General features: G+C 43.5%; 3 protein-coding genes across 5 annotated transcripts; 2 read left to right on the top strand and 1 right to left on the bottom strand.

Moving 5' to 3' along the window:
- The first annotated feature begins 345 nt into the window (after positions 1-345).
- On the top strand, positions 346-5,598 carry prelid1a (PRELI domain containing 1a). Its single transcript, XM_080465824.1, has 6 exons — positions 346-455; positions 1,048-1,169; positions 3,346-3,571; positions 3,657-3,770; positions 3,928-4,006; positions 4,755-5,598. Exons 2-6 carry the CDS (start codon positions 1,078-1,080, stop codon positions 4,874-4,876), a joined length of 633 nt encoding a protein of 210 aa, XP_080321950.1. The 5' UTR covers positions 346-455; positions 1,048-1,077; the 3' UTR covers positions 4,877-5,598.
- Positions 5,599-5,786: 188 nt separating this feature from the next.
- On the bottom strand, positions 5,787-9,827 carry mxd3 (MAX dimerization protein 3). Its single transcript, XM_080465825.1, has 6 exons — positions 9,640-9,827; positions 8,908-9,007; positions 8,754-8,783; positions 8,544-8,658; positions 7,773-7,938; positions 5,787-7,083 (listed from the first exon to the last, which is right to left on the bottom strand). The coding sequence occupies exons 1-6, from the start codon at positions 9,707-9,709 to the stop codon at positions 6,965-6,967; spliced, it is 600 nt and encodes a 199-aa protein (XP_080321951.1). The 5' UTR covers positions 9,710-9,827; the 3' UTR covers positions 5,787-6,964.
- An 889-nt stretch (positions 9,828-10,716) lies between these two features.
- Positions 10,717-21,085, top strand: fam193b (family with sequence similarity 193 member B). Of its 3 annotated transcripts, none has more exons than XM_080465820.1 (10): positions 10,717-11,006; positions 12,713-12,991; positions 13,537-13,723; positions 15,838-16,056; positions 16,232-16,643; positions 16,983-17,166; positions 17,297-17,530; positions 18,143-19,217; positions 19,322-19,397; positions 19,483-21,085. In XM_080465820.1, the coding sequence occupies exons 1-10, from the start codon at positions 10,848-10,850 to the stop codon at positions 19,577-19,579; spliced, it is 2,922 nt and encodes a 973-aa protein (XP_080321946.1). In that variant the 5' UTR covers positions 10,717-10,847; the 3' UTR covers positions 19,580-21,085. The 3 variants fall into 3 exon arrangements, with proteins under 3 accessions (XP_080321946.1, XP_080321948.1, XP_080321947.1); XM_080465822.1 differs by having other exon boundaries at positions 10,720-11,006; positions 13,537-13,561; XM_080465821.1 differs by having other exon boundaries at positions 10,720-11,006; positions 18,143-19,193.
- Positions 21,086-21,136: the final 51 nt, after the last annotated feature.

Genomic DNA, 21,136 nt, shown 5'->3' with positions numbered 1-21,136 from the left:
TACACCCACGTCGCTTATTTCTTGGTTTAGCCTATATTCCTTCAAATGTTGATTATGAGGCATAGCAGCTGCCTTAGATCCACATGGCTCTGACCCAAAAGTAAATGTTTTTTCTGCAGGTAAAAAAAAAAAAAAGAGCGTCAGATTTACTTTGACATTCATATACTTAAATGCAAAAGAAGACCTATATACGTGCACATTTGACAACACAACATGAGTTTTGTCATCAATATTAGAACTTTATGAGACGCAATAACAGTACGTATGTACATTCTGCACGGTCGCCTGCTGCCCTCTAGTGTCCACATGAAGCATTGCCGCCGCGGTCCCCGGATGTGTCGTCGGGTTTGACCTTCTCTCCAGCTGCACTCATCTTTGACATGACTAGTGGCTGGCCGCCGCGGAATGGACTATGGCGTGTTAATCGTGATCTTTTGAATGGTGTCGCTTTGCAGGTAACTCCTCTCAGCTCTTCGACGGCCGTAGAGACGCGTGCGCTGTACTTTAGCCAAACTGCCGTGACATTTATGGCGCTAAGGCGCCTCCATTCATACATATGAGGTTAGCCACATGCTAGGCTAACGCAGGCTAAAAGAGGAAGCTAAAGGAGTGCGGACGTGACTAAAGTGATGGGAGCGACTTCGGCTGGAGTTACCAACTCGCGGTGGGGTTATTGGATCAATCCGTGGTCGTTTGTAAGGCCACGCTCTCTGTTGTCACTCTTGTCGGGTGATTTACGTCGCGTTTAATGAGCTGTTTGGTGAGAGTGTGACAGGGGAAGTGTCATGTAGCTTTTAGCTTTCGAAACGTCAGGAAGTAAACGTGACTAAAGTAACGATTCTGGTGCCGTCTTATCCTGACACACACAAATACTGTTATGCGTCCTTGTTTTTCTTCATTGAATCGATTTCTTTTATGGTTGACACAAAGTTTTAGTCACTAGTTTATTGGTTTTCAGGTTAACATGCCCCCCCCCCCCCCCCCCCCCGTCCCCCGTCCCCCTTTGCACAATGTTGGCACACGAACATGTTTTCTGTTTGTCTGCAGGTTTAATTTCCAGACCAAACGAGAGGAACAATGGTGAAATATTTCTGCTGTGCAGGCCTGTTGAAAAGCAGCTGGGACCAAGTGTGTGTTGCTTTCTGGCAGCGATATCCTAACCCTTACAGGTGAGTGTGGAGGGTGGAGGGACCCACCTGTATCCCGGACCTGGTTTAGACACAAAGAAAAGGAAGGAAGTCTACTTTATGGGTTCCCTTCGGGAGCTTTCTTGTCTAGATTTAACCCATCCTATCCATACACGTGTTAGGAGCAGTGGGTTTCTACAGGAGCTGCTGGGGTCAAAGGTCATGCTCGGGGAGCCACAGTCGTGGACGTCTGCTGTCGGATTTGGATCAATAACCTTCTTATCCCGAGTTTGCTTTGCTGACCCGTGCACATGTAGTTTTTGGTGTTAAAACAAAATGATCCACGTCGGACAGCCTCGTTCTTCTTTACCAGGAGGCAACTTGTGACAGATTATTGAAGTAAAGTGCAACATTAAATTGGATGGAAGCAGATTGGATTAGGTCTGAAATTGTGCTGCATACTGGTGTTGGGCAGTGATGACTAGTGGCCTACTTAACTATTGTAATCTTTGGGATTTGAGTGATGTATTTAAGTTTTGAGCGACATCGAGACTGATCATTAGGTTTCTTATTTAGATTATGAATGTATGTTCAATCAGGTCAAATATGCAATCGAGGATTATAGTCAAACCTTATTCAGACCGAAGGATTGTGGTTGTGTGGTTGCCTCAGCAACAAAAAAGAACATAGCTGTACCAATAAAGGGGCATTATGTACAATTTAAATAAGACCACTTTTGTGCATTGGGTGGCATTAGTGACTCGCATTTGTTTTTTAAGGTGTGTGAATCTAAAGTTGTTTTACCGCTTTATTTGGTTTCTCAATTGTTTTATTAAACATTTACATTCACTCAAGTCGAGGAGAAATGCTCTGGTTTTGTCAGTTAATGAGATTATTTTCTTTTAAAGATGGATCATTTTCTTCACGGTGATTATTGATAGCAACGTTAGAGAATAGATTCTGCTGTGTTCAGATACCAGCAGGAGGTGAAGTCAATCCACCACACGCCGAACAAAGACACATACACCTATATCCCCTAAACATTTTGCATGAATTTCCGTCACCGCTGTGTTTCGTTTTGTGCACACGCAAAAAAGAAAATAGTCGCCTTTGATATGTTTGATCCAAAGTCACGCAGCAGCTCCCCCACAGATTCTGCAGCATCAGCAGGAGTTTTTCTCTCGACTGACTTCATCCGTTCCGATGGAACCAAAGGCGTCTCGCTGTGCGCTTTTTATACAGCCAGCCGGCTTCACGCAACAAAGATGTGACAAGAGACCTGACATGTGACTTATTGGTGTGTGTGATATATCCTGTTGTGATTGCTTCACAACAGGATATATATATAACAGGATTGCTTCAGACGCACACGCACAAAACATGTTTCTTATGACACAATGAATAATTTTACCTTGGATTGATGTAATGACATAAGAAAAACTGAAAGATTTCAGTGTTTCATGAAAATCTGATAACTTTTTATATGCGTCTACATGTGTATCAGCAATTTGCTTTGTTAGGAAATTTCAGTCCGTGGGGATACACTACATCAGTTCAATATTCACAGATTTGATTTGGTTGCTTTCGTAAATGAAAATTGCTTCTAAAATGTTATCAGTATCAGAATGAAGTGATTAAAACAACTACAATCATCATTGGTTGTTCTCTTATGTCCTCGGGTTCTCAAACCATAGTAATAGTGAGATAGACATACATATTTGTGATATTTAATGTATTAGATATTCCGAAAATAGTCCAACACTTAAAAATATATAATGCACAAATGCTTTCTTCTTTTTTTTTCTTTTTTTTTCCCAAAGAAACTGAGTATTTCTGTGTTGTTTTCACTGCTCAGTCTACTTACATTTTCAAATTATTTTACCAATAAGTTATGATGTTCAAGCCTGTATATTTAAGTATGCTTATTTTTTCTGACGTACATGAAAGTTGTATATTTCCTCCGGTGCTGCACACTGTTAAAGGTCTTATTCTCAAACTGTGGTTGTGTTTGTAAGCTCCCTCTAGTGGTCATGTGGGAGAAAGGCACAACTGAAATAAGTTAAACTGTATGACAATATAAAGTGTGGACGCCGGTTTGCAGTGAGCATGTCGCCTCGGTGAGGTGGTGGCGCACGAGACCTGAAGATCTCTGCGATCTGCACACTGTGAAAAGTTTGTAATAACCCGTTTGAATCCGTCCCTCCACCCTCTTTCACAGTAATCATGTCTTGACGGAGGACATAATCTTCCGAGAGGTCACCCCGGCAAACTGCCTCATTTCCAGACGTCTGTTGACCAAAACCAGCCGAGCGCCTCGCTGGATGGAGCGCTACCTCCCGAAGCACATGGCCAGCTCGGCGTACATCATCGAGGACTCCATCGTGGACCCTCAGAAAAGGACCATGACCACGCTATCTTGGAACATCAGCCACGCTCGCCTCATGGTGCGCTGACATTCATGGCACCGTTGACGCGAAGTCGCACGAAGCGAAAAGACTCTTGTGTAACTTTTGGTGTTTGTTTGCCTAGTCTGTGGAGGAGCGATGCGAGTACCAAATCAACCCAGAGAATGGCAGCTGGACCGAGATAAAAAGAGAAGCTTGGATCTCTTCCAATGTTTACGGACTCTCCAGAGCTATTCAGGTCAGTAGTGTGAGCGGAGCGGCACAGTGAAGGTAAAGTCCAAAAAAGGGGAGACGTGCCACCAACTTTTCGTTCTCCACTAACAGAAAACAGCGCGTGGTGGTGTTTTCACACTTCTCCCTTTTTACTGACCCGTGTTCTCTCGTCTGCTTTTCAGGAATTTGGTCTCGCGAGGTTCAAGACGAGTGTCACAAAGACCATGAAAGGCTTCGAGTATGTCCTCGCGAAAATGCAAGGTAAAGTAATCAAACTGTTGGATTGTAGGAAGGAGCCGCGTCTAACGTTTCCTCGAGCCGTTTCCAAATGGATTGATGTGGGTTACTCTGCATTAATCACTAAATAAAAGATCCAATTAGTCATAAAATAGCCCGTCCTGGTCCTACAAGTCCAAAAAAAAATTATTTAAAAAATTTATTTTGGTGTCCATAACGTTTTAAATAAAGTTAGACTTGACAAATGTGTTTTCAAAGGTTTTTTTTCCTTCAAATTATTAGTTTTGCGGGATTTTCTCCTCAATTAAAAAGTAAAAGTAATGCAGAAGAAAGGTTTCTTAGAGGGTCACTTGAATGTCTCCAGTTTGAGCTAAACGTTAGATCGTCCAGTGGGAGGGTTAGTTTACAAGGTGTTGTCATTCGCTGGAGGTTAAAAAGTTTTGTTTTTCATTAATCCAACCAGAAGGGAACTTATTGACTTTATCTAGAAGAAATCCGAAAAATGTGGCTTGACTGAAATGATTTCTAAGAACATTATATCAGCGTCTTTCTGCTTTGCTCAATCTCAAATGTTGTTAGTCTTCACTCGTGTTTTCCCAGTTGTACTTGTTCAGCGAACTTATGCCAAAATCATGCTGGCACTCAGATATGCTAAAAGCCTCGGCTTTGTATATTTGATGCAAGAGAACTTTTGTCATTTCATATTTGAGGTGAATCCTCGCTGGTTTTCCCGAGATGTGAGATGATGTAAGTTCTGCGTTTCCCTTCCCAGGTGAAACACGGTCCAGAACCTTGGCGGAGACGGCCACAGATCGGGCACGAGAGACGGCGCTGGCAGCTAAAGAAAAAGCCAAAGATCTCGCTTCGCACGCCCAGAAGAAACAATACGTCTGAAGAGCGGCCAACTGATAATGGGACAGATTTATATTTACCTCCTTTCATTGTCTACCGAAGCAAGAGTGTGGGTGGGGTGGGGCGGGGCTGGGGGGGGGGGGGGGGGGGGGGGGGGTGAGACAAGCTGATCCCAGTTATAGTTGGACACCTCTGTGAGGATGCATCCAGCTGAACTGGTGGGTGGACCATAAAAGGCCTGAGCTGGGTTCACCAGCCTGCTCCAGCCTCCCCTCTTCGTGCTGCGGCGGGTATATTCCTCCTCTGGCGGCACACGGTGTCACTGTTCACCACAGATAAGAGATCGGAGAGGGGAACGGCTGAACAAGACTCTGGCTGCCATAAAACACCGACGCTCAACCTCTGTGCCCATCAGCAACGTTTGCTTCGTACCACTGTTCATTTTAAATCAGTCTGTCTTTTTTTGTAACTTAATTAAAGCTTCAGCGACATTTCTGACTCGCCATCCTGATCTCACATACAATCAATCGCATGGTCACGGATCAAGTGAACTAAACATCAATTTGATTGTCCTACCAGCATCGTCTCGTTGTTCTGAGTTGAAGCGCTTCGACTGAAAAAGAGTCTTATTATTGACATTTATAGCTTGATGGCCACTGCTGTGGAGTAGAGTACGTGCAGGTTAATTGATTTTGCCCACACAATGTAGTCACTCAGTGGAATATCAGCTTGTCAATAAATTGGCTTTTTCCTTCTAATCATAATGCTGTGGATTTCTTTTTTAATCGGACATAACATTAATTCACAGAGAAAATATATTTTTTAAAAATCAAAGGTTATTCAACTGGCTCGTATTAGATGCACAACATTCAAGTGTCCCCAAATATAAATTTGAGAAAGGGAACGCATATAATGTGACGAACAGACCCCTTAAAGTAACCAAGCACACCATGTAAATATAGAAAATATTTATTCATTAAAAAAGCTTACACCAGTACAAAAATGCTACATAATATTACTGGGCAGAGAGAGACAATATTGTAATAAGGCATCTTGCATATATGAAAGTGAAGGAAAGGAGCTCCTTCAGTTATTAAATATTAAGAGGTGAGGAGGATATGGACTTGTAACGCAGCAGAAGTCGCATTATCATTACAAGTAGACATGGCCTGGCTGACTGGAGGATTTGCTCTAATGCATAAGTAACATAATCAATAAACACACACGCTGTAAAGCGCACGGTCTTGACAACCAGCCCATATCTGTTCAGCGGTGAATGAAACTGTGGCTGTGGTCGGGCCCGTTAAGGAGCCGCTTAATGCTCAGTTTAACGTAGGCATCAAAACTCCTGCGTGGGATTACCGAGTGGACTGCGTGCCAATACGCCATATTAATATTTGGCACTCGCCAAACATCCATGTGCAAACACACCGGCATAGAGTTATTGTTCAATGTTTCTGTTATATGCAAAACAAGTGCAACGTGTGGACATAATGTGCAACAGAAGAAAAACAGCAAAATACATGGCTGAAATTACATACTGTAATAGGACAATAAAAACAAAAAATAAAAACACAAAAGATAGCACAGATTTCATATCGAAGTGCATGCTAAACATGACATTATGAGGGAAAAAAAAAAAAAAAGAAAAACTTAGTGCTGAATAAAAAAGCTGTTTAAAAGACTAAACCAAATCTGATTTAAGGCAGAATTGAGTACAGACATGCTGTGGTGAAGAATAACTTAAATGTTGAGAATAAAAAGCCCTTGTTTTTATGATTTTGCAAAAGGCCATGAGGGAAAGTGTAAAGAGCTGCTTGAATGATTAGAAGTTGGACACCCCTTGACTGTAGGGAGCGTCTAGAACTGACGCCAGAAGCGTTCCTCCCAGCCCAGTGATTTTTACTGCTATTCAGTGCAAATAGACGCGTCTCGCTCGTGACCAAATGTTTAGCTTTTGGTCCGACGTGTATCGGAAGGATAATGCCAAAAAGGTAGTCCTTTGCGTGGAAAATGTGTTCAGTTTTGTACAGTAACATGTTCCTCCGTTTTTTTCTTGGGTTTTTTGGAATGTTTTCGTCTCCTGTACGCGCGTTGACGCCGCACCGGTTGCCGCTGGTTTCACTGCTGTCATAGCCAGGCCCGGTCAATGCTGGAGTAACAGTGGTCTGCGCCGGCATGCGCCATGCTCAGCCCGTCAGTGTCCACGCAGTCAAACACGATGCTTTCCACGTCAACCTCCACGTCCTCTGCAAAGGAAGAAAACTGCGTTAAGCCTTGTAATCCCGCCTGCTATCGTGATTTTCAAACTAATATTGATAAAAAAAAAAAACCGTGTCACCTCACCCTCACAATGTAGATTTGGCTCTATTGCCACTTTGTTTAACTGCAGCATTAACTCCTGTTTCAGTTTCAGGTCTTAGTGCTGCTTTGTGACCTCTAATATTATGTAACAGGGCATCATCCAGTGGACAATTTAGGAACAGCAGTTATTTTTAAATGGGAAAGCTATGTTATGATGGATAATAACGTCTCCGTTATTCTAACAGGGTTATCACAAAGCCTTGATTTCACTCATTCAAGTCCCAAAAATGCTCTACGATGTCAGTCACATCCCCCCCATTCATACACCATCAGCGATGGCTGCCATGCAAGGCGCTCTATCCATCCACTGGAAGCAGTTTGGGGTTCAGTGACTTGCTCTAGAACACTTGTGGAGAGGAGGAGAGGGGGAGATGGGGGAATCGAGCCACAGCCAGCCCAGACACATTTCCTAGTGGCCGATATCAACTGATCGGGCTTCTTATAATGAGCAGTAAAATCAAATTCATCCTCAGTGAATTGAATGTGTTCAATAAGTTTTAGTCATATATAATAAAAATCAATGTGGCAAAAAAAAAAAAAAAAAAAAAACCCCGAAGATTGACCTACGACCTACCTCTGTCCGAGTCTGACCTCTCAGACGACATGGTTGACCCCTGGCTGTTGTTCCTCATCCTCTCTGTGCCCCTCTGCAGCTGCTCCAGCCGCACGCGCAGCTCGTTCTGCTCCCAGCGTAGGCGGCCCTTCAGCTGCTCCGCACGCTCGTCCTGCTCCTGCAGCTTCTGAAATGGGCAGACAAAGAAACAAGTGAGACCAAAAAAAAAAACCCTATACCACTTGGATAGTCAACACAGTGAGCATGGGTGGCCTGCAGGTTATGTTCTAAAAATAAAGGCTCGGTGCAAACAACGTGACTTGAGAATGAGTTGCTGACATCCTACAAACTGTTTGTAATGATAAAATAACAGAAGTTGGAATTCGGGCTATGCCGGTCCGCGGTGAGCACTCTTACTGAGGCTGAGTGGTCACTACAATTGAATGTAGGTGTGAAATTGAGTTTGTTTGGTTGCCTGAGTCTTCAGCACTCTAACTGGACAAAGCACCATGGAAGATGGATGGAAGTTAGAATTTGTATTAAAAACAAAAAAGTGCAAATTGAGAACCAAGCCCATCCATTTAAAACTCTCTGGAAAGATATTAATAAATGAATCAGATATGTGTTAACTGACTTAAAAGTTTAAATAAATTGAGATTAATAAAAATAAATTATGCTGAATGGTTAATAGCGCTCATGAGGAGTGATCGATCTACTAAATACACAACAACAACGTGTGATTACGACTGGACAAAGGTCAGGACTTCTATGATTCGTGCGAGATGGCCGTGCCTTTATGTGCAGCTGGGCTCGCCGTAGCAGGTTGAGGGTGGTGTTCCTCATCGAGTCCGACGACAGAGGAACTTGCTTCTTGAGCTGCTCCAGGCAGTGTCTCAGCTGAGCTCGCCTGCAACAACAAACAACCCCTGACGCCGTCAAAGCCACACAGACACCAAGGAATTACTGACGAATGGAATGGGGTCTTGGGAGAGCATTCCTCACCTGTTCTTCTCCAGCTCGTTGTGGACGGACCTGCGGTTCGATCAAGACAAAAATCTAATCAGTGCCGAAAACTTTCAAAGTTTGCTCTATCATTGGTGAAAAGCCCCAGAGGACCACACCCTCCTGTCAGTTGTCTGTTACGTAAGGAGCTCACCTGTTGCCACCGGCAGATATCTTCTTGTTTTTCAGTTTGCTCCTCTTGTCAGACTGCCCTGGACTGAGGGGCAGAACTGAAGCGTAGCCATGTTCAGCCTCTGGGCAGGAAGAAAAACACATTACATCTGCGTTAGATAACAGGCTGGAGATAAATGTTTTCTATTTATAACAAGTGTGCTCCAAATAAACAGCTACGAGCTGTAAGAGGACCCCGGCGCTGAGGAGAAATCGGGGGAATAAAAACACCCTGCTGTCATCAGCTGGACGTTTTGTTTGGGGTTTTGGCGCCATCACCCACTCGACATCCGTTATTATACAAGCGACTCCACACTAGTCGCAATAACCTAAAAAAAGAAAAACTAAAAAAAAAAAACCACAATGTGCAGGCAAAGTGAGAAACTCACAAGTTGATCTTGTGTCCAGCATCACTTTCATTCACAGTAACGAGCGATCAGCGGCGCCCGGATTCATTTTCAAACCAGCGCAGATTGGCGCCTTCGAGTACAATGATGAGACGGATATGTAGGTCACTGAGTCAAACGGCGATGATCGCCCAAAACATAAACCCCCGCTGAAAAACACCGAGTAAATCTCGAGTAATCGCATGCTATTGCGTCTGTGCAAGACGCCCTCCGTGCACAGTTATTACCGCTTTATTGTGCATTATTGTTGATCCAACAATAAAGCAGCCAACTCCCCCCTGAGCTGACACTTATCATCAAACACTCACCTCGCTCTCTCCTCTCCAGGAACTCCGCGGCCCGGAGAAGCACCTGGATGTTGCAAATATGTCCCTCCATTGTTGTTTTTTGTTGTTTGGAGAAAATGACCCGACAGCAGGTAACACAAGCCTGGAGTGGAAGAAGCTGAGTGTGTGTATGTGTGTGTGTGTGCTACGTGCTCAGTCCACAGCACCCCAACACTGGCGCTGCCTTCAGGAGCCACACGTACACTCGGACATTTCATCTTCGTGGTACGCTATCTGCTGTACTTCTGTTGAAAAAGATGTGTTAATCTCAATAATACATCAAGAACCTAAGCATAATATAATACACATAATTAGTACAAAATAGAGGCAATTTTCTTGGAAAACTGCATTTTGCTTTGCCAATTTGTATAATTACTACCTTATGATAAAAATCCAAATTTACGATCGCGTAAAGGTGTCATGAAGGCGTCACAGGAAAAACGTAAACGTCACTCTCACTCGATAACAACCATTATTTACCCTTTTATACATACAGCTGATATTTACCGTCAGATTTGTAAGATCATTACATTAGACGTTTACATAAACCGTCTGTGTGTAGTTGTCAAGGAGGTAATTATATTTTTTAGTTTAGTTTTTTTCTTTGCAAAATGATGTTGTAACCTAATTATAGTTTATAATCAACATTTTTAGAGGTTTAAAAGACACACGTCTTCATATCGCATTAAGCCACTATATTAGTAGTGCATTTAATACTTAGAAAGTGTATAAATTATTGCGTGTATAAACAACTCGGTTTAATCGTAACAAAATTATCAGAAAATACAATTATGTTGCTGATATGCGTATGTATACAGTGCAGCAGATTGTCATGTCATTTTTCTAAACATAAGAACCAGTTTGACTTGTACAGAATTTAACAAACTACTGTATGTTTCGTAAACTGGGGAGGTGGGAGGGGACGGCTGCCCTCACTAATGATGGCGTCGCATGGCTTCACCGCTTTGAATACAACTGGAGCCATATTCCGCGCCTCGCGTGAAGCCTCTTTGCCAGCAGTATCTTTAACCTTTGAACTCCCGAGTGTGCCAGTCCTCCGCCATATTGACTGTTGTCTTGACTGGAGGAGGTAGAGAACATTTTGAGGTCTGAGAAGAAACGAAAGTGTGCTCTTAAAATCCTCGAAACTGGTGCAAACTTGGCCAAAGCGTTTTATAAACACCACTGCAATGGCAAGGAAGAAAAGCAAGCAGCAGGGGGTCGCCCAGAAGGAGATTGTGCCTGGACAGCAGACCGTACCGAAGAGCCCTGTCTCTCCCGGCGATGCAGCTGGCGGTGGCGGCGGGGATGCTGGGCTGGATAGGCTGGCTACTACCAGGGCAAACCAGGTAGCTAACACCGAGCCGATCGCTGCCTTCCAACTAGACGGGCTAGCCTCCGCGCTAGCGCCGCTCTGCTAATCCAAGCATCCTCCATTGTGTTTCCGTTTCTATGTGTCTTCATCCTGAAGCTGTGAAGTTATATGCATCCGCTGGCTGGTGGGGACCTATTTTTAGTCTTAACGTATCAGTCGTAGATGTGGAGCTTTACGTCGTTTGGTGTGAAATTAAATAATTAATAGGCTCAACTTGGCGAGCAGACTGGTGCCCATCGGGCGGCTTTGGGGCGCCGTGGCTCGCCGTGCAGCCCATCTCTCGTACCGGGACAGGTGACATTGTGCCCCGGACAGGTCGTCCTGTTTCCAGCGCTCACAACTCTTCATCCGCCCAGCTAGTAGCATTAGCCAGGAGGCTAGCCGGGCTACCATCCTCGGCTAGCGTGCTGCAAACGTGCTTGCTGCCTCCACTTGAGCCTCTCCGCTCAGCCTGCAGCGACGAACCGCGGCTCGCAGCTAATCGCTTGGCAAAATGGAATAATACGCGCAATTTAGCATTCTCTGTGCGACCCGCCTGGGTCGTTTTGTTAATCTCCCACGCTTGCACGTCCGCTCCACGAGCGAGTGTCAAAAAGTTTGAGTGCCATTGGTTTGTATGTCAGCTCATGGTGTCTGGGTGAACGCGAGCCCAGAAAAAGCCTTTTAAGTTCAGGGTGTCCACGAAGTTTTTCACGATTTTAGAGACGACTCTGCACGGTCTGGCCAAAATGTTTTACTGAGCAATCGTTTCAACGTGCAGCCTGGATTACTGGTGTTAGCCTTTTCATGCCGCACATAGCTCCATCTTTCTATATCTACTTTATTAGCCATGCATTACCTTTTATATTCGTGGGCTTATAAAAGTGCATCTTTATGTAATCCTTCTCTGAGTTTCGTTCAAAGCTTTCACTGGAAGGTTATTATTTTTTTACGTCAGTTTTGAAGCCATTGTCTGATGTTTTTGTATCAGATTGCATTGGTTATGGAGCCTCATCCACTTTTAGTGGTACATTTTGGTGAAGCAGTGGTTCCTGCTCGCCTCGCAGCAAGAAGGCCCTGGTTCAAATCCAGCTGGGTCTTTTCTGTGTGGGGTTTGCATGTTCTCCCCATGTGTGTGTGAATTTTCCCTGGGTGCTCCCATTTCCTCCCACAGTCCCAAAAACATATACTGGGGGTCCCTGAGCAAGACCCTCGGCCCCCACTAGCTCATCCCCTGAGCTCTGCTCTGTGTGGGTGCTACTGATGGGTTCTTTTAGTCAAAAAATTGCCCCAAAAGAATTAATACAGTTGACGAAATAAAAAATAAGTTTATTAGTGATGCATTTGATGAATGTGAGGTCATTCAGCATAAATGATTATGTTTTTATGTTATTGTCATCTCGAGTCTTTCCGTTGTGACCTTTTTCTTGTCTCCAGACACATTATAACACGTGCATTACAGTCAGTCCTGAGAAGGGGACATGCAGAAGCTTTTATTTATTTTTAATTTTTTTTACTTTGCTGTTTCTAAATTTAAAAAAAAATGTCCAAAAGCATATTAACAGGTTAAATTAGATTAACTGTTTTATGAACAAAATGTAACGAATGATGAACCAATTTGATAAATACATATTTCCTCATATATTGATAAACAAACTTTTGATACTGAAGCTCTTGATGCCGTCTGTCCCATCTACCCAGCCGATGCACACTTGCTGCCTCTTGTGCCACCGTGAGTTCAAGGACTGGGGGGCAGGCTCTGTGAACGGACTTCCTGGGGGTCATGGAACGAAGCTGGCCGATGCAGTGCCCGCGCTCTCCCAGGCCTTATTGCGGGAGGCGCCGGGCCGCAAGCTTGCTGATGCGGTGCCGTCGCTGTCCCAGTCCCTGCTAGGAGAGGTGCCGCTGTGGATCTGTCAGAGCTGCTGCAAGAGTGTGGAAGAGGAGGAGAGGCGGAGCACACAGGAGCAGCCGACGCCGGTAAATAAAAAGGGACTGATTTGGGTCAGATGTCTGCCGTCTTTTCACAACTTGTGTTTGCTGCTTTTTAGTTTAAATGTGTTCGCCCCTGCTGCTCAGAGTTCTCCCATCTTCAGTCATCAGCCAGACTGAGCCTTTCATTTGCATGTACTTACCTTGTGAATAAATCTGTCACTTTGGTTATGTGTATAGTTTAGATGAGACACCCACATCTCCTCTAAATGATCCTATTTGGAGTATCTGTCTGTGCTGCACATGTACCACAGAAGCAGTTAAATTCGTGCCTTTCTCAGTTTTTATCCAAATACTTTACATAAAAGCAAACATTTTGCATTTATTGTACATGACCTGAACTGGAGGTGAACAAGGTGATGAGATTGTGTTACAAAAACAAAACAGAGGTCAACACACTGTCCTTCACTTATTTCGACACCCTTTGAAAATTAGATTCAAGATTTTCTGGGATGTTTTGACTGTGCTCTGCTGATACCCACTTAATGAAGTAACTAATTAGTGTTTTGTTTTTTTTGTTTTTCTTTATTCAGGTACCATTGTCACACTCTTCCTCTTGTAAGTCCCAAAGCTGTGGGAATGGTTACCCCGAGCAAAGTACTGTCGATTGGGACCCGAGTTCCTTCCTGTCAGCCCACAAACTGTCAGGTCTCTGGAATTCTGCCCACACTAACGGAGGGGAGCACTGCAACCACAACACTTCTTCACACTCACAACAAGGTCTGTCATCACAGGGCAAAAGAAAAAAAGCACATTAACAGTGACAGTACTCTGTTTTTAAACGTCATAGAACCAAACTCCAGGAGGTCTGGATTTAGTTTGAATCAGTTAACTTACATTTTAGCTGACTTACTCATCCAGTATCTGATAAGATATACATTTTAGGTCTTCTTTTTTTTTTTTTTTGCAACCTTTGGTCAGCTGCATATCAAAAGAAGAAAGGAGCGTCATATTAAAGCTTCTAGTTTTATTTCTTGCTTGAAGTCCTTCCAGGACACATTCCCAATGTGGATTGCAATGAACATGAACAATGTCAAAGGTTCCCTTTTCCCATCGTTTCATTTAAACAGAAAAACCTCTAAAAATATATATTTATGTTAGAATGTATTAAACTTAAAATTAAGTATTTTTAGCCTTTATTAAATTTTTTTTCCATTCATTATTTTGGCTTAGTACAGTCGTAGAACATTTCTTTTTGGCCGCTCCATCTTCACAAAGGTCCTCACAGCACGTAATTGTACCGCACATTAGTTTTAATACCGGATTCCAACTTGGTTCTCCACACTCGGGTCAAGACTTAACTCGATCCACCAGGATACTAAAATAGTCTCAGAATATTTCCTGAGATCAGATATTACACCCCCATTTTATTTAAACTAGAGGCTATGATTATCACATTAAAAATATAACATTTTACCTAAAAAATAACTGATAAAACATTAGTAGTATTTTGAAATGTACACTTTAAAATATAATATTTATAGAGTGATATATCAAAAAATACTCAGTGAATCCAGAATACAGCAATCAAAACAAAATAAAAATGTTTCTTTGAGATAACTTTCTGTCGTCCTGTGTTGGTGGAAGAGTAGAGGCGTAATGTGAGAAGAAATTGTAGGACAGTAAATGCTTGCCGTGACTAAAATCAAACAAGAAAGCTGCTCCTTGGATCAGATGCACCCGTACTATTGTGCTTTCGTTTTGCTGCAGTTCCTTTATAAATTTCTATACGTCAATGTCACCAGAGGCGGCATATCAGGAGAAGCAATTGTCTACCTGAAGTGAAATTGACTGTTAGGACATCCATCAAGTGGCTCAGTTCATCTTTCTGAAACACAGCCGAGCAAAGCCTTGATGGACTACCTTGAACTTTTCAAGTTGAATGAAGTGAAGTCAAACCTGCACGTCCTCGTGTCTTTTAGACCATTATAGGTATGATTCAGTGTTATCTTGTACTGCCTTTCATTGGTGTAAAAACCTTTGGAAATTACATTATAAAGCAGTTATAATAAAGTATATGCTGACCGTTTTAGTGCAAAAGAGTAAAAACAGTGGTAAAGAGAAAGAGAACAAGTTTCTTAAACTGCATGTCACAAAACCCGAGTGGGACAAAGCACTATAGAAGTGTTGAGACTTGGTTTGTGATCAAATAATAGCACATTAAAAATCCATTCCTGCACAACCTTATTGACATAACTGTGAAAAGATCGCTCATCAGAGGTGTGTTGGACGTGAGTGAGGTGGTTATAGACAGCTGTGTTATGTTAACGTAGATATGTATTAAAAAGAACCCAAAAATAAAAGCATGTTTAGTTTTGAATTTTACCAAGACGTTTTATTACACTGTTTTAAGTCGTGATTAGATTTCAGTGAGTTGTATCCAACATTGGCAGCAGTATAAGAAGTTCTCTTCAGGGCAAAATAAATGAATTTGTTAAATTGTGAAAATATTGTACTACAACTTATGGTAGTCATTTTTAGCTCAAAGGCCTTTTAAGTTTCAGGGCAGAAAAAACCTTTCAAAGCTGGTTTTCCTTCTCATAGCAGTGAAAAATGACAACGTTGCATGACTGCAACGGGAAGTGAAGTACTTTACAGACTATTGAGCGTCCAAAAAGTGAGCGTTGAAGTCACAACACGTTGAACTGAAGTCCAATGATTAGAGCTCACAGACTGGCTTTGTCGTAGTGTCAATTTTGTTAGGTGGATCGTGAAGAGGTTTTTGTTATTGTATCATAAATTATTGTGGAAATTGTACTAAATGCATCCAAACATTAGCGGTTGATCCACCGATGAGGCGGCAGTTCAAACATTCTTCTTGTCACCATGTGCAGGTCTAACAGCAGGGTCAACCTGTCATGAGAAAAGAGGTCTTCATGAAACACCGGGGAAATCCGTGAAAACGTCGGGGACCAAAGTGTGTCCCTACAGCCACCCGTCTACCCAGAATTCCAGTGGATCTTCTGCTGGGAGCCCCCTGTCTACCTCAGCAGACCTTTGTAAGACCACTCCCAAGCACTTCAAGACCATGTGCCGCCGACCAACGCCACCAGGTATATTTATTAAAGTCAATGAATGATGCGTCTGTACAATTGAACGTTTTTGAAAAATTCTCATCTTTGTGACGGATTCTTATAATTTTATTTTCTCTTTTTACTTTTTACAATGGAATAAACTATAGAGTGCTGAACCTGCTCTGAAAAGCTGACTGTGTTTTCCTTTGTGCAGGTGAAGCCTTCCACCCGACCGACCACCATCCTCAAACAGACTTGTCGGTACCCCCCAACAGTCCCACTGGCCTGTCCTCCCAGCATTCCTCCCTCCTTCCCTCTAAGCCGAACTCTGGGCAACACGGCCACGTAACCTCGTCTTGTGGCAGCGGCGTGGCAGCCCACGCTCCTTTCTCCCCTTTGGTACCGAGCCTCCACGGTCCCACAACCAAACTCAACTCTCCGAGTCCGGACAGCCCGACGTCGGTCCACAAGCCCAGCCCGTGCAAAAACTCCCACATTCCTGCCGTGAACACGCAACACAGCAAACTAGGCACATCTGTCATCGGCTGTAACCACGCCTGTAATGGACACAATCCGGGAACAGTGGCCACCTCTAATGTAGGCCATCTAACAGCTGGGGCCTGCAGGTTAGTGTCACGGTCTCAACATGGCTTTGCACACACACACGTCTGAAACTGAAATCTTTCTGTTCATTCATGTATAACAGATTCTACAAGGTTTAAAAAAAAAAAAAGAACATTTAAATGCCATTTCAGTCATCTTTTACCGAAGTGAATATAGAAATGAGATAAAATCCCAAATTCTGCTCAAATCGACTGGTGTGCAAACATGGCCGTAGTGTAAATACAATATAAAAGCGAGTAAGGAGAGTGGTACGGAGCAGCAGCTTAGCAACAAATGTAAAACTACTGCAGATTGTAGGTGTAATGAGGTTTATGGTCGCACCACTCTTTTCTGTTTCACAGAGATCAAGCGTGTAAGGGCCACAAAGTGACAAACGGGACGCTGTGCCACCCTTCATCTGAGCTGGAGGAGGGGGAGGACGAAGACAGCAGTTCTGAAAGGAGCTCCTGCGCCTCCTCGTCCACCAACCAGAAAGACGGGAAGTACTGCGATTGCTGCTACTGCGAGTTCTTCGGACACAATGCGGTACTTCAAAACTTTTTGCCACCTCTTAGTTAAAAATCCCTTTGTTATAATGTAGTTTTTAAACATTTATTACTTCTGACAGTCAAATTTAAGATCTTTTTTTTTTTTTAAAATTTGGGGGGGTTCGCAGCCTCCAGCTGCACCGACGAGCCGAAACTACGCTGAGATCCGGGAGAAGCTTCGCTCGCGTCTCACGCGGCGTAAAGAGGAGCTTCCTCAGCGACAAGATTCAGAACTGACCGTGGCGGGTGCTATCGACAACCGGGATGTGGACGAGCTGCTCGACTTCATCAACAGTTCCGAGCCCAAACCCGTCAACAGTGCCAAGGCAGCCAAAAGGGCCCGGCACAAACAGAAGAAGAAGGTGTGGTATCATTGGAAACTGTGATTGAATGTGTTTCTGTGTCTTTTTACGTCTCAGCACAACTGTGAATCGTTGGACTTTATTCGATGTATTAATAAGGATTTTTGTGTTAACATTTATTATGCAATGTGAAAAAAAATCTTTTTGGATTGCAGCAATTACGTAAAAACAAGCGGCTCGGCCAGAGATCATGAAATAAAAGAAACGATAACGAGTAAAATTAATATGCGATTTCAGTGTTGGCAGCTGGAGGAAATTGCAGAGTAGCACTAACTTAGATGCATGTATTGATTCCTGTGAATCCCTCGTGGGCAGTGAGGCATTTTAAATTCTGTGTGGGAGGCATCATGGACTCTGCCCCGAATAAAAACTGCACTATCCAGTAAAGTGGAACCTAAAACATGTAAATTCATTCAGTGTTTTAAAAAAATACAAATAGGGTTTTTTTGTGTGTGTGTGTGTGTTTGTTTTTCTCATCACTGATGAAATAATTAGCCAACAGAAAATAACTTGGCTGATAGGCATTGATACTGACGGCTGTTTGTCTTTGAAAAGGCTTGATTAATTTATTCTGCTTGTACCTTTCTTCACTTTCATGCCCATCCTTTGAAGGAAAAAGCTCAGCAGGGCAACATGGGTGCTGCCGGCAGTGACCCCCACTGCAACCCGTCTGAGCCGGTGGACGAGCCCCTCGCCGACGGTTCAGAAGCCAGTCGGTTGCTGGACTGGCCTCAGCTGGAACTCGAACGCGTTAACAGTTTCCTCACGAGTCGACTGGAAGAGATTAAGAACACCATCAAAGACTCTATCCGGGCCTCATTTAGCATGTACGACCTCAATCTGGATGTCAATGACTTCCCAAAGAAGGCGGCCACGTTAGAGGGAAACCATTTACTTTCCCATCTCAACGGTTCTTCTGACTTGCAGCAGATAGATTTGGACCTCTCCCCTCTTTCACTGGGAACCTTTAAGAGCCACCTGGACCTGGTAAACGGGTGGGAGGACACGTCTGTGGCCTCATCCACGAATGCTGCCACCGCTGCATCCGGGGTCAGTGCTGCTTCGAAGGACATCCAGCGGTTGCACACCACGCCCAGTCTCTCAAAGCTCATACGAGTTCGCTCCCCTGAAAAATGCACTTCTGCTGGACCTGACACTTTGCCTCAGGTACCAGCCCAAGCCACGGCTAAATCAAAGGAGGACCTGCCTGATCCCAAAAACACGGCAGCTGGAAACGGCGGTGCAAAGTCCAAGAAGAATAAAAAGCAGCAGCAGCAGCAAAGGCAGGAGCCGTCTGCGTTGGAGCAAACTACCAACAAACCAACCAAAGCTGCCTTGGGGAATGAAGCACATAAAAACAATGAGCCTAAAGAAGTGGCATCGAACGGCTCCAAGTCTGGGAGCAAAGCGTTTCAGCAGTCTGCAGACAACCAGAAAAACGGGCCCAAGAAGGTGGAGGAGGCTAAATCATGCAAACACTCTATGAATGGAGCCAGCAGCGGCCCTCTGAGCGCACAAAGGCTGAAAGGTGATTCGGAGACACGAGGAGGGCGAACGGAGCAGGATTCTGAGTGCAAAGTGCATGCTGCTGTTCCAGCAAATGGACAGCAGCAGCAACAGCAGCAGCAATCCAAGGGGAAGAACAAGAAGAACAAGAACAAGGGTGAAAAATCCAGTACTGCGATTGGTATGAGTGTGTATTCATATTTCACTTCACTCTGAACAAAACTGCAACATGCCGCTGCATTATCTATTTCCCTCAAATATTTAATCTGTATTTCCACCCCATAGATGACGTATTCCTCCCTAAAGACGTGGACCCAACAGAAATGGATGAGATTGACCGTGAAGTAGAATACTTCAAAAGGTAAGCTCACCGTCACGCATGATTTGAAATACTCTAAAGTTTTATTAAAACCCGTCTCTTCTTTGTTTGGCTTTGCCATCTGTAGGTTTTGCCTGGATTCTGCAAAGCAAACCCGCCAGAAGGTAGCAGTGAATTGGTCCAACTTCAGCCTCAAAAAGGTTCCTTCCAATGTAGCTCAATAACTTGGATGGGTGCCGGAGAAAATCTAACTCCACACCACAAACTCTTTCAGTAGAGCCCAGTTTGGCACCGCGGCCTCTCTCATTCCCCGTTTTTATTTTCTTCCTCCTGAAGCCAAGGGACCCCGGTTCTAATTCATCCTCTCCATTCAGACGACTGAAACACAACTTGTGGCGAACTAGCCAGGGATCATTGTGAAGGCCAACTCGAAACTCTGCTCTTATCGCAAATGTTCACTGAATGAGAGATGCAAAAAAGAAAGGAGAAAAAAAAAAATGGGAAAAGTCTCTTGAATCAACTGCATCCATGTGCTTACGTATGTAGTATGTAAACAATTACCTTGAATAAAATAAATGTTTTTATCACAAATCTGAGACATTTTAACGTTTGCATTCTGCATCGCTAGTTTTCAACCCCACTACGGCGGTCTCAGTGGAGGCTGCAGATACACTCGAAAGCAGGAGCACAATACTACATTTGGACCTAATTTGAAGGAGAAACACATTTGTCTCATGCAGGGAGCAATGCTGACAAAAACTGCAAGTTGGGATGGAGTTTGAGTGAAGACTGACAGTGAAATGAAATGAATTCCTTCACTATTGACAAAAACAGCAGCAGGGCCATCATGATTATTATTAAATCAACTCGTTGTTTTTATTGGGCCCACAGGATGCATATTGATGATATATCTATATACAACTGCACTGAAATCCTTCAAATATTCCCTCCTGCATGATGTAGGACAGAAAACTCACTCTCGACGTCCTTTAGTGGAAAAACAGACATGTCTGCTGTTTCTGTGTCAGTCCTCTTGTGGTGTTAGTCTTGGACTATTGTGTCTTCTAGAAATACACAGTATACGCTCCAATGAATGTCCTTTATTGCAATTTTCTCACCTTTTTCAGGCCTACATCCCTGCTGTGACAGCTCCACTAGTGTTCACCTTAAGGTTTTAATGCAAACACCTTGACAGTTAATTTAGATGCTTGTACATACCAAGTGAATACGCTTTTGAGTGTGTTGTCATGCTTTTCTGAAGTGTGCGCGCGTGTGTGAGAGAGAGAGAGAGAGAGAGAGATGCTTTCTCCAACCATACTGTCGTCCCCCCCCCCCCCCCCCCCCCCCCCCCACCCCTCTCCTGTACAGTGACCAGGTGACCCCTCCACCTGTTAACCCGTCTGACTCCTGACTCCTGCATATCTTTTCATAACATACAGAGGCTGTGGGTTTTTTACACGACTTTCAATGTTTTAGCTGGCTTTCAATGAGATGGATTTTGTTTTTTTTCCTGAATCTGTGATGACTTTTTTTTTTTATATAACATCTCTGATGTTTTCCAGGTTATCTTTCAGTTAGAGAAGGTTATCTTAATGTTTCGAATGTAGATTTATACTATACCAATATTGGCCAAGTGTATGTTTGGCTTGTTTCTTTTTTTTTTTTTAATTCACTTTTGATACTGTGAAAAATCTTTCGTTCAGAAAGATTAAAAACAATACAGTTTGGACAAAATTCAAGTGTGGTGTTCATTTTTTTTTTTTTGGTCCGGCACTCTGCAG

The sequence above is a fragment of the Lipophrys pholis genome (genome assembly GCF_963383615.2).
Source record: "Lipophrys pholis genome assembly, chromosome: 6".
In the NCBI taxonomy this organism is placed as follows: Eukaryota; Metazoa; Chordata; class Actinopteri; order Blenniiformes; family Blenniidae; genus Lipophrys; species Lipophrys pholis.
This window is presented reverse-complemented; position numbering and strand designations above follow the sequence as displayed.

Bases quoted from the DNA above. Each gene is read 5' to 3' on its own strand.
- prelid1a (XM_080465824.1), top strand. From the start codon at position 1,078: ATGGTGAAATATTTCTGCTGTGCAGGCCTGTTGAAAAGCAGCTGGGAC. The intron at 1,170-3,345 runs GTGAGTGTGGAG...CCTCTTTCACAG, and splicing joins CGATATCCTAACCCTTACAG to TAATCATGTCTTGACGGAGG. The intron at 3,771-3,927 runs GTCAGTAGTGTG...TCTGCTTTTCAG, and splicing joins GACTCTCCAGAGCTATTCAG to GAATTTGGTCTCGCGAGGTT.
- mxd3 (XM_080465825.1), bottom strand. From the start codon at position 9,709: ATGGAGGGACATATTTGCAACATCCAGGTGCTTCTCCGGGCCGCGGAG. The intron at 8,659-8,753 runs GTGAGGAATGCT...TTGTTGTTGCAG, and splicing joins AACGAGCTGGAGAAGAACAG to GCGAGCTCAGCTGAGACACT. The intron at 7,084-7,772 runs GTAGGTCGTAGG...CTTCCTTTGCAG, and splicing joins GAGGTCAGACTCGGACAGAG to AGGACGTGGAGGTTGACGTG.
- fam193b (XM_080465820.1), top strand. From the start codon at position 10,848: ATGGCAAGGAAGAAAAGCAAGCAGCAGGGGGTCGCCCAGAAGGAGATT. The intron at 12,992-13,536 runs GTAAATAAAAAG...TTCTTTATTCAG, and splicing joins CACAGGAGCAGCCGACGCCG to GTACCATTGTCACACTCTTC. The intron at 19,218-19,321 runs GTATGAGTGTGT...TCCACCCCATAG, and splicing joins AAAATCCAGTACTGCGATTG to ATGACGTATTCCTCCCTAAA.